Source organism: Hypanus sabinus, chromosome 7, assembly GCF_030144855.1.
Source record: "Hypanus sabinus isolate sHypSab1 chromosome 7, sHypSab1.hap1, whole genome shotgun sequence".
NCBI classification, from domain to species: domain Eukaryota; kingdom Metazoa; phylum Chordata; class Chondrichthyes; order Myliobatiformes; family Dasyatidae; genus Hypanus; species Hypanus sabinus.
Window position 1 is genome coordinate 168,843,646 of NC_082712.1, and position 16,758 is coordinate 168,860,403.

Consider the following 16,758-nt stretch of genomic DNA (forward strand, 5'->3'; position numbering starts at 1 on the left):
GTTGCTGAAGAGATACTGGATGCATTGGTCATGATCTTGATGTTGGCTTGGTCCCAGAGGACTGCAGGATTGCAAATGTCAGTCCACTCTTTAAGAAGGGAGTGGGTGGAGCTTAAGAGAAATGATGGCGCCTAACGGCAACTCCTTTGCTTGCAACTTCGGAAACAGCTCTATCTCTACCTTTAATATCTTTATTTTTTTCCTTTCTGAGTTCTTTTGAAGACCCTGACCTGAAGTTACAAGCAGGCTTCAGTTCTTTGCGGGAATGGGACCTGTTCTCGAGGTTCTACAACTGGCCGCTATTCAACATGCCAAGGGTTTGGCCTGAGAATCACAATTGTGTTCGGATGCCTAAGATCTCAGGACTCTGGAGATGGGTTAAGGGTCGGTGTCATGGCTGGAGACTCGTGTGTCATCGGAAAGGCCGGAAAATCTTTTGCTGTGGGCCTAAAGACCCGAGTCTTTGCGATCTTTGATCACAGAGCTTGAAAAAAGTGATGAAACGGACTTTTAAGACTACAAACCAACAGGTTGTTGTTATGTCTCCTGCTCACTGTGAAAATGGGGACATCTCCCTCTCCTTTGCCAGGGAGAGAGAGAACTTCTGGTTTGTCGAATTCAAATGAAGTACGAAGCTTTTGGGATGACTGCAAGGACTGTGTCTTTGCTATCGCTTAGCCCACGCTTGGGCTCGGTGATTGTACTAATGAGTGTTTAATTTTGCTGGTGAGGAGCGGGGGATCATTGCTCACTGCCACTTACCCCTGGGAGGGGGGAGCTGGGGGAACTTCAGGGTTCTCACGTTTAACTGTTGTTCATTCTTTGGGGCACTTCTCTGTTTTCGTGGATGTTTTGCAAAGAAAAAGCATTTCAGGGTGTAGATTACATAAATTTCTCTGACATTAAACTTGACCTTTGAACCTTTGAAGGTAAAAGAGGAAATTATAGGTTAGATAGCCTAACCTCAGTGATTGGGAAGATATTGAAGTCTATTAAGGATGAGGTTTCGAGGTACTTAAAGACCAATGATAAAATAAGTCAAAGTCAGCATGGTTCCTGTAAAGGGAAATCTTGCCTGACAAATTTGTTAGAGTTCTTCGATGAAGTAACAAGCAGGGTGGACCAAGGATGTCATTTGATTGGATGTCATTTACTTGGATTTTCAGAAGGCATTTGATAAGGTGCCACACGAGGCTGCTTAACAAGATAAAATCCTATGGTGCTACCGAAAAGATACTGGCATGGATAGAGGAATAGCTGACAGGCAGGAGGCGGTGAGAGGGGGCTGCCAGTGACTAGTGGTGTTCCTCAAAGGTTGGTATTGGGACCACTACTTTTCACATGGTTTGTCATTGATTTAGATAATGGAATTAATGGCTTTGTGGCAAAGTTTGCAGATGATACAAAGATAGGTGGAGGGGTAGGTAGTGTTGAGGAAGCAATACGATTGCAGCAGGACAGGCAAATTAGAAGAATGGGCATAAAACTGGCAGATGGAATACAGTGCTATGAAATGTATGATAATGCATTTTGGTAAAAGGAACAATAGTGCAGACTATTAACTAAATGAGGAGAAGGTTCAAACATCAGAGGTGCAGGGGTACTTGGGAGTCCTCGTGCAAGTCTCCCAGAAGATTAATTTACAGGTTGAGTCTGTAGTAAAGACGGCAAATCCAATGTTGACATTTATTTTAAGGGGATTAGAATATAAAAGCAAGGAGATAATGCTGAGCCTTTATAAGACACTGGCCTGGCCACACTTGGAGTACTGTTAACAGTTTTGGGTCCCATATCTCAGAAAGAATGTGTTGTCATTGGAGAGAGTCCAGAGGGAGTTAAAGAGGATGATTCCAGGAATGAAAGGGTTAATATATGAGAAGTGTTTGGCATCTTTGGGCCTGTACATGCTGGAATCTAGAAGAATGTGGGGGGATCTCACTGAAGTCTACTGTATGTTGAAAGGACTTGAAAGGGTGGATGTAGAGAGGATGGTTCCTATGGTGGAGGTATCCAAAACTAGAGGGCACAGCCTCAAAATTGAGGGGTGACCATTTAGAATAGAGGTAAGGAAGAATTTCTCTTAGCCAGAGAGTACTGAATCTGTGGAATGCCCTGTCACAGGCTGTGGTGGAGGCCAATTTCTTGGGTATACTTAAGGTGGAAGTTGATCGTTTCCTGATTGTTCAGGGCTTCAAAGGATATGTTGAGTGGGATCTGGGACCAGCCATGATAGAGTAGCGGAGCAGACTTGATGGGATGAATGCCCTAATTCTGCTCCTATGTCTTATGGTCTTATGGACTGAGGGAGTCCTAATACCAGAGAAACCTGAAAGTTCAACGTTTAATTCTTTTGGTCTCAGTTTCCTCGTTGGCAACTAATCACTTGCAGAGATGGAAGAAGTGGGAGTGGGAGAAATTAGAGCATGAATGGGAGACAAAAGCCAGGTTACTGGAGGCAGAGGAGGAAATTTAAGAATATAGAGGAGGACAGAGACCAACAAACTGCGGGCAGGAGTTCGGCCTAGGAGTGAGGAGATAAAATTAGCACAAAAAGCAAGGATAAGCAAACTGGTACTCAGTTAGAAGGCAATGGAAAAGAGTGCATGAGGAATGTGATGTATGCCAAAGTGGAAAATTGAGAATACAATAATCTCCCTGTTTTTTAAAAAATTACATAGTAGGAAACTAAACTGGTGAAGGAGCATGACTGGCCCATCTCAGAATCAGAAACAAATTTACTCTCATTGGTAAACAGTATGTCATGAAATGTGTTGTTTTGTGGCAGCAGTACAGTTGAAGACATAAAAATTACTACATTACAATAAATAAGTAAATAATGCAAAAGAGGAATGGCAAAATGGTGTTCATTTACAATTGTAAAGGTGTTGGTGTCAGCAACACACTCACCTTCGTATGAAGCTTTGAAATTTGCTTCTCATCGATATGTGCTTGCTTGTATACCCTTTTTTTGTAGCAAAACTGTAAAATATAAATATTTTCCTCAATTAATTTAGATCATTTAATTTCAATTAAGCTATTTTTCATAAAATCACTCCCAGTTTACTGACTCAACACCAGTTCAATGAAATGTATAAGGAGTCAATGTTTCAAACAGAGATGTTCATCAGGACTGGAAAGGAGAGGGGAAGAAATTTTGTCTCCCTACCTTCCCAGTCCTGATGAAGGTGTCTCAGCTTGACATGTCAACTCTTTATTCCTTTCCATAGATGCTGTCTGACCTGCTGAGTTCCTCCGGCAATTTTGTGCGTGTTACTCTGGATCTCTTGAGATCAATGAAATTAACGGGCAGCATCAGTAAATCAAGGGTCAATGTGTTGGGTTCAAACTCCGCTCCTAGAAGCCTGGAAGCCACTCCTGGAACTCCACTCTGTAATGGAGAACTAACTAAAATTGGAGACATGAAGCCCAATGAAGTGGGTATAAGTGCAATGATTGGTTGGAGCATTTGTGAAACAGTACTGAGACCTACAGCCACGTCAAATGAATTTCACGTGTACACTGCAAACTGGTCAGGTCAGAGAGCACATCTGTAAAGTCACCAGCCTGATTTAATGTAAGTTATTTCATGATACATCTTAAACAATACTCCCCTCATCCAACAACAGATTTGTTGAGTATCTGGTATTTTTGCAGTGTGAACTGAAATCTCCAAGGTTGATTATTGAGGTGTGGTGTGTACAGGCTGAATAGAGGTGATGGGGCTCAGGCCCGACAGTGGGGATCAAGCCAATGTTTGGCTGCTGGAGCAGACTTGGAGGCAATTTGAAATGGCAGAACCCAAGGTGTGGCAACTGGCCTGGACCCAAGAGTGAGGAACAAGTAGAGGTTTGACCGACTTAAGTGCGGGCTGAATAGTAAGTGTCAGGTGTGGGCTGAATCGAGGCAGAAAGTCCCACGCCCGAGAGCATACCAAAGCAGCAGGGCCCGGGGCTGAGAGCTAGGATCAACCTGCTGTTTGGTCAATTTAAGTGCCGGGCAGGTTGAAGAGGTGATTGCGTCGGGACCAGAGGCAAGAGACAGGCCAGTGTTCAGCTCACTGCTCCGTGAGGTTTATTCCTCTCTGCACTGAACTAAGTTTGCAACTAATGGGATCCTGGATCAACTGCAGTGATCGTCTGTGGACTTCCTTTAGTGAATTTCAGCTCTGAATGTTATTTGTTGACTTTTATTGTTTGCACAATTTGTTTTTTTTCTGCACATTGGGCGTTTAATGGTCTTTTTTATATAATGGGTTCTATTGTGTTTCTTGTTTTGTGGCTGTCTGTAAGGAGATGAATCTCAAGGTGGTATATAGTGTACATACTTTTATCATAAGCGTACTTTGAACTTTGAACATCGTTGTTTTCCTTTGAGCACAGAATAATTGTGCTTCTTTTTCTTTCAGAAGGGAAAGTTCTATCAAGCCACCATAAGCTTTTTCAGATTATGAAAAGGTTTTGATAGAATGCTTGCAGGATGTTCCAGACCAGGAGGTTGTTTAAATTTGAGTGCAGTTCAAAATGAGAACTGGTCTGCTTGAGCTAGAGCTCCGGAGGTTTGATTGAGGTTGGTGCTTCAGCAGAGTTCTAAGGGAGCATTGCTTTGTACTATTTTAAGGTGCCAATTTTCAGATAAAGCTTTCATCTGCTTTCAGAGATACATGATCTCAGGGAGGAACATCCCCCTAATTTCATAGTTATTTCCTGAAAAGTATAATTAAAGTAGATTACCCAGGCATTAACCTGCTTTTTATTTGCGGGAAACTGGTTTACAATATGACGATAATTACCTCATTTTGGGAAAGTTTCAAAGACTGTAAAATGTAAAGAGATTTCTAAAGACAATCTATAAAGCATATCAGTTTCCCAATTAATACATTTAGCCATAGTCGAGATTAAAGTGATCAAGACTTAGTGGGTACAACCCAGAATATTCTTGACTCTTTTGTAATTTGTTACCTCCAGGGAGGGGACTCCTTTGTTGATGGGCTGGGGGTATTCTTTGAGCAGACGCTCCTCATCCAAAAATTTGCCATCTCTTCCATTGCTGGCTGGTTGGAACAGGCCATAATTCAGCACGTCCTTCAGACTGTGGTTGAGGGTGCACAGGATGCGTTGCTTGGCCACCCACACTGTAGCATCAGGATCAAATCGCATACATTTCTGCAGGACAAAAGCAAAGTGAAATGGCACCAAGCAGCCTCCAACCAACCTTCTTCATGAATTCAGTGCACATGATTTTGACCTTTTATACAGAATTACGATCAAGGTTGCACTCAAGTCTTCAAAGCACCTAAAAAACATCCGCTCAAATTATTTTCTATTCACATTTATTTTCCAATGATAAAGAAGGTCATTCAGCCAATTTCAAATTTAATGTTAATTGTCATTCACAATACACATGTATACAGCTGAACAACAGCATTCCTCTGGGAACAAGATGCAAAACTCAGCACGTACTATCACAAACAGCATATCCAGTGTGGTAGCACATACAGTCACAAAAATAACATTAGCACAAGTCCTTGAATGGCATGGCCTGATGGTGCATGGGAGCCATGTTTTTCTTTCTGCCATTGAATCTTTGCCATCCAGCCAGAGAATTCCATCCATCCATTTCACCATTTTCCTATCATCTATTTTCCATCACAGCTCCCCACGAATACTTTACTTCTCCTCTTCATCCCCTACCCACCAACCTTCTGCCACTGCCACGGATCTTCAGTTTTGCTGTTACTTTGATTTACGCCCCCTCAAACATTAACACACACTCCCTCACTCGGGTCTGCACTCTCCTTCATTTCCTCACTCCAGTCTCCAGACTCTCTGATACCTTGTGATGACTATTAAATAGCTTCCTAGTATGGTAAGATGGACTCTTGACCTCACAATCTACCTTGTTATGATCTTGCACCTCATTGTTTATCTGCACAGCACTTTCTCTGTGATGTTACACTTTGTGCCACATTCTTGTATTTTATCTAGAAATAGAGCACAGCAACATGCTCTCCCAGTCCAATGCATTCACACTGCCCAATGGCAACTATGTGACCAATTAACCTACTAACCCATATGTCTTTGGAATCCTGGAGGAAACCGGAGAATCCAGATGAAACCCATATGGTTACACAGAGAACGCACAAACTTTTTACAGACAACGGAGAGAACTGAACCCATATCGGTGATTGCAGAAATAACATTACACTAACCTCTATCATGCCATCCTGCTATTGTTTAACCTTGTTCTACATCAGTGCACTGTGTAATGATCTGTTATGAATAGTATGAAAGACAAGCTTTCCAATATATCTTGGTATACCTGACAATAATAAACTTAATTCTGTTGTCCAGTCCAATAGCCCACTCTAAACAGCCTGAGCTGGGAAAACTTGCCCATTTGATGCTGCTGAAAACCCCCTCAGATCCTACCAGAAGACTATTTTTCCCTTGGCAACCAACCCACACCAAACATCATCCACCGCCAGCCCCACTCTCACTGCCAAGCTTACTTCGATCTTACCATCTCAGCGACAGACTATTTTTTTTGACACAGATGAAGAATATAATTTAAGTTTCTACCTCATTTCCTTGGGTATCTTCTTAACCTTTCAGAAATCATGTATTTGATTGACAACTTCTAAGTTAATTGCTTGTTAGGAACAACCACAAAAGCTACAGACTGGCAGACTGGTAAAACAATCGTTTTGAGAGATGCAATCAACTCCTGTAGCTCCGTCAAAGAGCTTTCAACGGGTTAAAAACTTGCCTCAGAAACATCCACTGCCACCAAGAAGCAGAGATGGTGTGCCTTGAACAGGTCTCTAATGGACACTGGAAGTTATACATTGCTCATGAAAACAGAGTTGTACTGTAGAGAAGCCAGTCCTGTGACACACTTAATCCAAGCCCATCTACACTAATCCCATTTTCCCACATTAGGTCCATATCTTTCTACACCTTGCCTATTTTAGTGTGACTCTATAGGCATCTGTTAGTCTCGAGAGACCATGGATTTGTGCCTTGGGCAGGGCTGTACGGGAGACTGGCAGTTGCCCATGCTGCAAGTCTCCCCTCTCCACACCACCGACGTTGTCCAAGGGAAGGGCAAGGGCCGATACAGCTTGGCACCGGTGTCGTCGCAGAACAATGTGTGATTAAATGCCTTGCTCAAGGACACAACATGCTGCCTCAGCTGAGGCTCGAACTAATGGCCTTCAGATCACTAGACCAATGCCTTAGCCACTTGGCCACGCGCCAACACACTGTCTCTAAATATCTCAAAAACATAGTAATTGCATCAGATTCCACCAGCTCCTCGAACAGCTCATTCCAGATATCAACTATTCACTGATTAAAGAAGTTATGTTCTTAGATCCTCTTTAAAATTCCTTTTGTGATGAGCTCTTCAGGCCTGTACTGGAGAGTGTTAGGCTCCCATGTTTTTCGAGCACCTTAATTGTTGTTTAACAATGGTCAATAATTGTTTAGATTTTGTTGTGCTATTTTCCAGCGACTCACTCTTCCTAACATGGTCTCCTGGTGCTTTCTGTTTAAGTTTGTCAAGTTGATTTTGATAGGCTCAGGGATTCTGTGTTACTTGATGACCTGATGGTCTGCATCCCATGGTACTTAAAGAGGTGGCTCTAGGAATCATGGACGCATTGGTAATCATTTTCCAATGTTCTATAGATTCAGGAACAGTTCCTGCTGATTGGAGGGTGGCTAATGTTGTCCCACTTTTCAAGAAAGGATGGGAAGAGAAAACAGGGAATTATAGACCGGTTAGCCTGATGTCGGTGGTGGGAAAGATGCTGGAGTCGATTATAAAAGAGGAAATTATGACACATTTGGATAGCAGTAGAAGGATCAGTCCAAGTCAGCATGGACTTATGAAGGGAAAATCATGCTTGACTAATCTTCTAGAGATTTTTGAGAATGTAACAATGAAAATGGACAAGGGAGAGCCAGTGGATGTAGTGTACCTGGACTTCCAGAAAGCTTTTGATAAAGTCCCACATAGGAGATTAGTGGGCAAAATTAGGGTACATGGTATTGGGGGCAGAGTATTGACATGGATTGAAAATTGGCTGGCTGACAGGAAACAAAGAGTAGTGATTAATGGGTCCCTTTCGGAATGGCAGGCTGTGACCAGTGGCGTACCGCAAGGTTCAGTGCTGGGACCGCAGCTGTTTACAATATACATTAATGATTTAGATGAAGGGATTAAAAGTAACATTAGCAAATTTGCCAATGACACAAAGTTGGGTGGCAGTGTGAAATGTCAGGAGGATGTTATGAGAATGCAGGGTGACTTGGACAGGTTGGGTGAGTGGGCAAATGTATGGCAGATGCAGTTTAATGTGGATAAATGTGAGGTTATCCCCTTCAGTGGCAAGAACAGGAAGGCAGATTACTATCTAAATGGAGTCAAGTTAGGAAAAGGGGAAGTACAACAAGATCTAGGTGTTCTTGTACATCAGTCAATGAAAGCAAGCATGCAGGTACAGCAGGCAGTGAAGAAAGCTAATGGCATGTTGGCTTTTATAACAAGGGGAATTGAGTATAGGAGTAAAGAGGTCCTTCTGCAGCTGTACAGGGCCCTGGTGAGACCCCACCTGGAGTATTGTGCGCAGTTTTGGTCTCCGAATTTGAGGAAGGACATTCTTGCTATTGAGGGAGTGCAGCGTAGATTCACAAGATTAATTCCTGGAATGGCGGGACTGTCATATGTTGAAAGATTGGAGCGACTTGGCTTGTATACACCGGAATTTAGAAGGATGAGAGGGGATCTGATTGAAACATATAAGATTATTAAGGGATTGGACACACTGGAGGCAGGAAGCATGTTCCCACTGATGGGTGAGTCCAGAACTAGAGGCTAAAGTTTAAGAATAAGGGGTAGGCAATTTAGAACAGAGATGCAGAAAAACTTTTTCACCCAGAGAGTGGTGGATATGTGGAATGCTCTGCCCCAGAAGGCAGTGGAGGCCAAGTCTCTGAATGCATTCAAGTGAGAGTTAGAAAGAGCTCTTATAGATAGCGGGGTCAAGGGATATAGAGAGAGGGCAGGAATGGGGTACTGATTGTGTATGATCAGCCATGATCACAGTGAATGGTGGTGCTGGCTAGAAGAGCCAAATGGCCTACTCCTGTACCTACCGTCTATTGTCTATTGTATTATTTAAGTACATAATTATTTAAGTGGATACCCGATTAGCACTAATTGTGGGGTCCTGGTTTTGCAAATGTTACTTCTCACGGTGTCACTCAACTGAGTCACCGATGTTCTTCTGGAACTAATATGAATAAACCCTCGTCACCATCTCTACAACAGAGTCTGTCTTTCCTCTACACTTGGGTTCCTGTATTGCCAGTGCACATCGTAAAGCCTTTCTTTCACCTCAAATCTATGCTTTCTTGTTCTTGATATGCCTACCGCAGGTAAAAAGATTTTGTCAATCTATGCTATTTATACCTCTCATAATCTTATATACTGATTACTTTCTGCATTCTCATATTCTTACATACTATTTCCTGTCTATCCCATTGTAGTGTTTGATGGCTCTCGGCCTGCACTCACTGGAGTTTAGAAGAATGAGTCGGGATCTCATTGAAACCTATTGAATATTTAAAGGTCTAGACAGAGTGGACACAGAGAGGATGTTTGTTATAATAAGGGAGTCTAGGGCCAAAGGGCACAGACTCAGAATAGAGGGATGTCCCTTGAGAATAGCAATGAGAAGGAATTTCTTGAGTCAGAGGATGGTCAATCAATGGAATTCATTGCCACGTTTGGCTGTGGCAGCCCAGTTATTGGGTATATTTACAGTGGAGGTTGATAGGTTCTTGATTAGTAAGGCAAGCAAAGATTATGGAGAGATGGCAAGAGAATGGGGATGAGAGAGAAAATAAATTAGTCATGATCGAAAATTCAATGGGTTTGACGGCCTAAGTTTGCTCTGATGTCTAATGGGCTTATCTATGCCTCTCATAATCTTATGCACTTCTATTGGCTGACCCCTCAGCCACTCATGACTGTGAGGAGCATCTGTGCTCTCTTCAAACAACAACCATTCCCAATTAGATTTCACATTGTGCCATCCAGTTGCCACTTACTCCAATTTGCATCATTGCCTTTATCCCTGCCTGTCCTCCTTTTATGATGCCCATCACTTCACAAGGACTGTGCGTTCCGGCAGCCCTCTTTAAACTTCCTTCTCCCTGCTGTACCAGGCAGCATCTGCCCAATTTTTTTCCTCTCCTTGCTGAATGAACTTGTCATGTGTCGCAGGCTGGGTCTGCCTGCACTCGCGTCAACCACCACCCTTGGGATTCCTTCTCTGCCACCTGTCAGACACCCCTCCCACGGCGCTGCACCCTCGCCATTCCCAACATCCTTTGCTCCTCCCAGATTTACAAACTCACTCTCTGCTCTACATTGACAAACACAGTACAGAGCAAAAGTCTTACACACCCTGGCTACAAAAATGAGGAAGGTGGTACAGGAGCCTCAGGACCCACACCAGCAGGTTCAGGAAAAGTTATTATCCCTCAGCCATCAGGATCTTGAACCAAAGGGGATATCTTCACTCAACTTCACTTGCCCTGTCATTGAAATGTTCCCACAATCTATGGACTCAATTTCTAGTATTCTTCGTCTTATGTTCTTGATATTTATTGCTCATTTATTATTATTATTATTATTTCTTTCATTGTGTAGTTGTCCAGTTCGTTGTCTTTTGCAAACTGGTTGAATGCCCAAGTCTTTCAGCGATTGTGTTATGGTTATTATTCTATAGATATATTGAGTATGCCCACAAGAAAATTAATCACAGGTTTGTATATGGTGACATACCCTCGTATATGTAAGTTGATAATAAATTTACTTTGAGCTTTGAATAGGGTCTCTGACCTAACCTCAGGACTACGTAGCCCTATATTGGAGAGGCCTGATGCGGGGCAATCACAACAAGCCTGACTCTATTGATGGAGTCTGGTGATGGGCAAACTAACAGCCGGTATCACTTCTCAATCAGGACATCTTAGCCTTTCATATTCAAAAGCCAAATTCCAAGATTCAGTATTGATATTGGTTTATTACTGTCACATGTGCGAAGCTACAGTGAAAAGCTTGACTTGCATACTTTTCATATAGATCAAATCAAATCAATGGCAGAGAGAGCTCGTTGTTCTGATGGAAAGCACAGGACAAGATTTGCCTCAATATGCTTACATGACAAAAGCATGTTGCAAATGTGTGACTACATTTTTATTAATACATTTTGCATTGTACTGCTGCCGCATAACAATAAATTTCACAACATATGCCAGTGATATTAAACCTAATTCTGATAGTCAATGGGGATACAGTGGGCCGAAGAGTCAGTTTCTGTGCTCTATCACTTCCATAACATCACTGTAATTAGCAAAATTCCCCACTAGCAGCCTTACTTTTGGAGAAAAGGCATAGTTATTATAGCATTTAGTAACACCGGCAAGGGATGTGCTTCGTGTACAGGCAGAAGAGATTAATTTGGTTTGGCATTGTGCTCAGCACAGATATTGTGGGCTGAAGGGCCTGTTCCTGTGCTGTACTGGTATACAAGGAGAAAACTGGAATTAACCCAAGTCTGTTTTCATCTGGCATGGACATGATGGATAAGACAGCCTCATTTCCCCATCAAAAAATTTCTCTGATAACTGTTAAATATTTGCAGGGAGCTTACGCCTCAGGAATGCAATTTTTCAAAGGCTGTATAATGACGTCTGAAAATCCACATTTTGTTCTCCCTCAGTGCTCTGTCTTTTGTTCTGGAGTTGAATCTAATTTCCTTCAATAGAGGACAGGCAGCTCCCTGATGAGCTGCATTAATTGGGTTAATTTCACAATTTCCATTGATGCCCCTTTGGAATTCCCACTAATTGGGAAGGAAAGTAAGCACTGGAAATCACTACATTTTTAAAAAATTGCTAAGGCTTACATGTGTCTAAAGAACCAAAGGTAGTGTCAAAGATTAACAGGGTATACCTGGCCACTCCTAAATCCAATTGTTTGTTATATCTCAGTTGCTCATTACCGTGTGGTAATACCAATGATTAAATACCAAGGGCCGATGGCAGTGATTGTGGGAGGGAGACAGTAGATGTGCAAGAGAGACGGACTCCCAAAGACTGAATGATAGATAACAGATTAAGGAGTGAGACGCAGATAGTTGACAGAGGAGCCAACCAAGAAAGGATGAAAGAAACAAACAGTAAAACAGAGGGGGAAGAGTGGTCAGCATCGAGGGAACAGGAGAGAGATGGGAGGGAGGGAGAGAGCAATAAAGAGCAAGGAGCAAAAGAAGGATTGGGAGCGGGAGAGGGATGAGATGGGAAGAGAAATGAAGAGAGATGGGAAAGGTTGGAGAAGGACAAGAAGGAAAAGAGACAGAAGAGGGGTGGGAAGGGGAAAGAGGGAGAGGGAGAAGGGTTGAGGAGGGTAGAAAGATGGGCAGGTGGTTTAGAGAGAGTTTAGGAGGAGGAGAGATGGAGGAGCAAGAGATATTGATGAAGACAGCGGGAAGAATAACTGGGAGGACTTTTCATTGAACCAGTGCATATCTGTGTCTGTGCATCCAACAATAAACTCTACTTTGACTCTTCTAACTTTGAAATACAATGGATTAGAATTCCCTAATGGCATCAGATATTAATACATGCCACAGTAAGATTATGAACTTACTGGAGGAAGTCTTATCTTTCCTCCCATGGACTACTCTCCTCTCCCTTCAAATTCTTACTTCATCCCCCTCCTCCCCCCCCCACCCCTACCTATCTTGCTTCTCACCAGGTTGTACTACTTCCCCCCTCCCCACCTTTTAATTCTGGTCCCTCTCTCCTTCCTTTACATTACTGAGGAAGGATTTTAGACTGAAACATTGGCCCTTCATTCGTCTTTATAAATGCTGCCTGACCTGCTGAGTTCCTCCATCGTTTTGTGTGTGTTACTCTTTTTTCCTTCAGTGTTTTTAATGGTACAAGTTTCATAGAAACTCGGAGGCCGTATGAGGATGTTCCATCATTCACTGATGTCATGGCTAACCTGTGGCCAGACTCAGTGTACACAAGGTTCCTTCCGCAGGCTCAAACTAAAAATGAATGTTGTCTTTGCAAAAGTTCCTTGACACATGTCCAATGCTAAAACTCAGTGGAAATGCATTCATGGCTCACCATAACATCTCAGCTATCACATCAGAACTAATGTTCCAGCATATAAAATTTCCAACGAAATACATGGAAATGTTTAACTGTTTTACTGAAACCAAGTGTTCAAAGATGCTTTGGATATAAACAAAGAGTAGTAGCCCATGAAATTATGAATTTGTGAAATACCATTCAACTGAGACAATCACTTGTGAAGTGTGAGGGATAATTCAATTGAAATTATCACTTGCAAATTCAAATGATAGAGTACAATGTTTAAAATTCTGACACCTCGCAACAGGATGGATGAGCTAGCAGGATACAAAGCACAGACAAATCATACAAGGATGTTGTCATGGTAATGAGGAGAGTCTGTCCAGACATGTATTGGCCGTTTCCACCCCTGTAGCTGTGCAACAATTTTGTTGCTTCCAGTTCACAAATACAGCCGATGCCATTGGAAGATTCATTCAGGTGTAATACTCATATTGAGAAAAATATATACATCGACATTGCGTATTAATTTTGGTTTTAATGTTAGTTCAAAAAAAACTCCAATGCTGTGCTTCAATCTTACAGTAATGTGCAAAGGTCTTAGGCACATAGATAAAGTTAGAGTGCTTAAGACTTTTGCACAGTACTGTATTTGTCAACATAGAGCAGAGAGTGAATTTGTAAATCTGGAGGGAGCAAAGAATGTTGGGAATGATGAGGGTGGAGTGCCGTGGGAGGGGTGTGGGACAGGTAGCAGAGAAGGAGAGCCATGGCCGGGGTGTGGCATGGTTGTACACACACCCACCCCTGAGACACCAGGCAAGATCATTTGATTCCAAACAATTCTTTCTGTGGCAGCAGTACAGTGAAATATATAAAATTATTACAGTACTCTGCAAAAGTCTTGGGTGTCAAGCTCTGCATATGCGCCAAACACTTTTGTACGGTACTGTATGTTTCATTGGACAATGGCATGCTTGCCTTTACAAGTCAACGCACTGAATTCAAAAGTCAGAAGTTGGAGAGGGTTCAGATTGGTTTAGAGGGCATGTGCTATAACAGTTGGTTGGACAAACTTGGGTTGTTTTGTCTAGAGTGTCGCAGGCTAAAGGGAGATCTGACGGAGGTTTATAAGATTATGAGAGGCACAGATAGAATGACAGACAGTATCTTTTTTCCAGGGTTGAAATGTCTAATACCAGAAGGCATGCATTTAGGGTGAGAGGGGGTCACTTCAAGAGATGTGAGGGGCAAGTTTTTTTACGCAGGGTGTGATGGGTGCCTGGAAAGTGCAGGCTGCAGTGGTGGTAGAAGCAGATATATTAGGGATTTTAAAGAGACATTTAGATAAGCACATGAATGTGAAGAAAATGGAAGGATAAGGACATTGTGCAGGCAGAAAAAATTAACCTAGCTGACTGTTTGATTACTGATTTAATTGGCTTGGCACAAGATTGTGGGCTGAAGGGCCTGTTCCTGTGCTGTACTGTAGGAACATGGATGTATGAGAAATGGAGGGTTGTGGTGCATGTGGGGTGTGTGCGCAGTAAGCACGGGGTTTCAGTGTGTGTGGGAGTTGTGGGGTGTGCAGGGTCTATGGTAAGCGCGGGGAGTACAGTGTGCATGGGGGTTGTGGTGGGCAGGCGACGATTGCTGTGCTGGGGAGGAGGTTGTGGTGTTTAAGAGGCTTTCAGATAGGCACAGAATTGGCAGGGTATGGAGGAAAACGGATCACGTACAGGCAGAGGATATTTAGTGTTTGGTATGGACATTGTGGACCAAAGGGTCTGTTTCTGAGCTCTTCTATGGTCTGTGTTCAAAGGTAACTTAAATATAATTTTTAAATTTTATGTTTAATTTTGGTGTCGTGCTTAAAGATACAGCACAGATACCAGGCCCTTCTGGCTGAATGAGACCATACCACCCAATTATAGACAGCAATGGGAATTGAACCAAAGTTGCTGGCACTGTAATAGGATTGCACTAACTGTGCCATTCATTGGTTGATGATCAGTCAAAGTATTGATTCACAAGTTATGTTAGAACTTGGCCTGGCAGGTTTTATTTTATTTATTTAAAGATACAGCTTGGAACATGTCCTTCCGGTCTAATGAGCCACACTGTCCAGCAACCCAACTACTTAACACAAGCCTAATCACAGGACAATTGACCATGACCCATTAACCTTTTAACCATTATGTCTTTGGAATGTGGGAGGAACCCAGAGTACCCACATGGTCATGGGGAGAACGTACAAAGCTCCTTGCAAGCAGCACCAGAATTAAATTCTGAACTCCAAGCATCAGAGTTGTAATAGCATTCCGTTAATCACTACGTGACCATGGCACCCTGAGATTAAAAATATATTTATTGATCAGGACATTGATGAGCAATGAATGCTATGGTCTAGACTGGCATTTAATGTCCACCACTAATTTAATGGCTCACCAGGCCATCTCAGAGGGTAGTTAGACCATAAGATATAGGAACAGAATTAGGCCATTTGGCCCATTGCTTCTGCTGCACCATTTCATCATGGCTGATCCAATTTTCCTCTCGGTCCAATCTTCTGCTTCCTCTCCATATCCTTTTATGACCTGACAATCAAGAATCTATCAACCTTTGCCTTAAGTATATATAAAGACTTGGCCTTTACAGCTGCCTGTGGGAAAGAATTCCACAGATTTAGCACTCTCAGGCTAAAGAAATTCCTGTTTATCTTTGTTCTAAAAGGATGCTCCTTTATTGTCAGGCTGTGTTCTCTGGTCTTAGATTCTCCCACCGTGGGAAACATCCTCTCTATCAAACCCTTTCACCATTCGATATGATTCAATGAGGTCACTCCTCATGCTTCTGAATTGTAGTGAATACAGGCCCAGAGCCATCTAACGCTCTTCATATGACAAGCCATTCAATGCTGGAATCATTTTCGTGAACCTTCTTTGAACCCTCGCCAGTTTCAGCACGTCCTTTTTAAGATGAGGAGTCCAAAACTGCTCACATTACTCCAAGTGAAGCTTCAACAGTGCTTTGTAAAGTCTCAACATTTCATGCTTGCTTTTATATTCTAGTCCTCTTGAAATGAATGCTAATATTGCACTTGTCTTCCTCACCACAGACTCAACTTTCAAACTAACCTTTAGGGAATCTTGCACAAGGACTCACAGGTCCCTTTGTGCCTAATATTTTTTGTATTTTCTCTCTATTTTGGAAAGTCATCAACCCTTTCCTTTCTTCTACCAAAGTGCATGACCATACACTTCCCAACACTGTATTCCATCTACCATTTCTTTGCCCAGTCTCCGAATTTATCTGTCCTTCAGTAGCCCTTTGACTTCCTCAAAATTACCTGCCCTTCCACCTATCTTCATATGTTCTGAAAACTTTGCAACAAAGCCTTCAATTCCATCATCCAAATCATTGACATATAACGTAAAAAGAATTGGTCCCAACACAGACCCCTATGGAACACCACTAGTCACTGGCAGCCAACCTGAAAAGGCTCCCTTTATTCCCATTCTTTGCCTTTTACTAATCAGCCACTGCTTTATCCATGCTGGATGCTTTCCTGTAATACCGT

At 42.5% G+C, this 16,758-nt stretch overlaps 1 protein-coding gene across 3 annotated transcripts in view; it reads right to left on the reverse strand.

Annotated features, from left to right (window-relative positions):
- The window catches only part of shank2b (SH3 and multiple ankyrin repeat domains 2b), a 1,221,224-nt gene that overhangs the window by 901,471 nt on the left and 302,995 nt on the right, over nucleotides 1-16,758 (reverse strand). For all 3 annotated transcript variants that reach the window (XM_059976077.1, XM_059976076.1, XM_059976075.1), the window contains 2 exons: nucleotides 4,959-5,162; nucleotides 2,908-2,979 (listed from right to left, as the gene is read on the reverse strand). In XM_059976077.1, coding sequence (XP_059832060.1) covers nucleotides 2,908-2,979; nucleotides 4,959-5,162 — 276 coding nt within the window. The remainder of the gene's footprint in view (nucleotides 1-2,907; nucleotides 2,980-4,958; nucleotides 5,163-16,758) is intronic.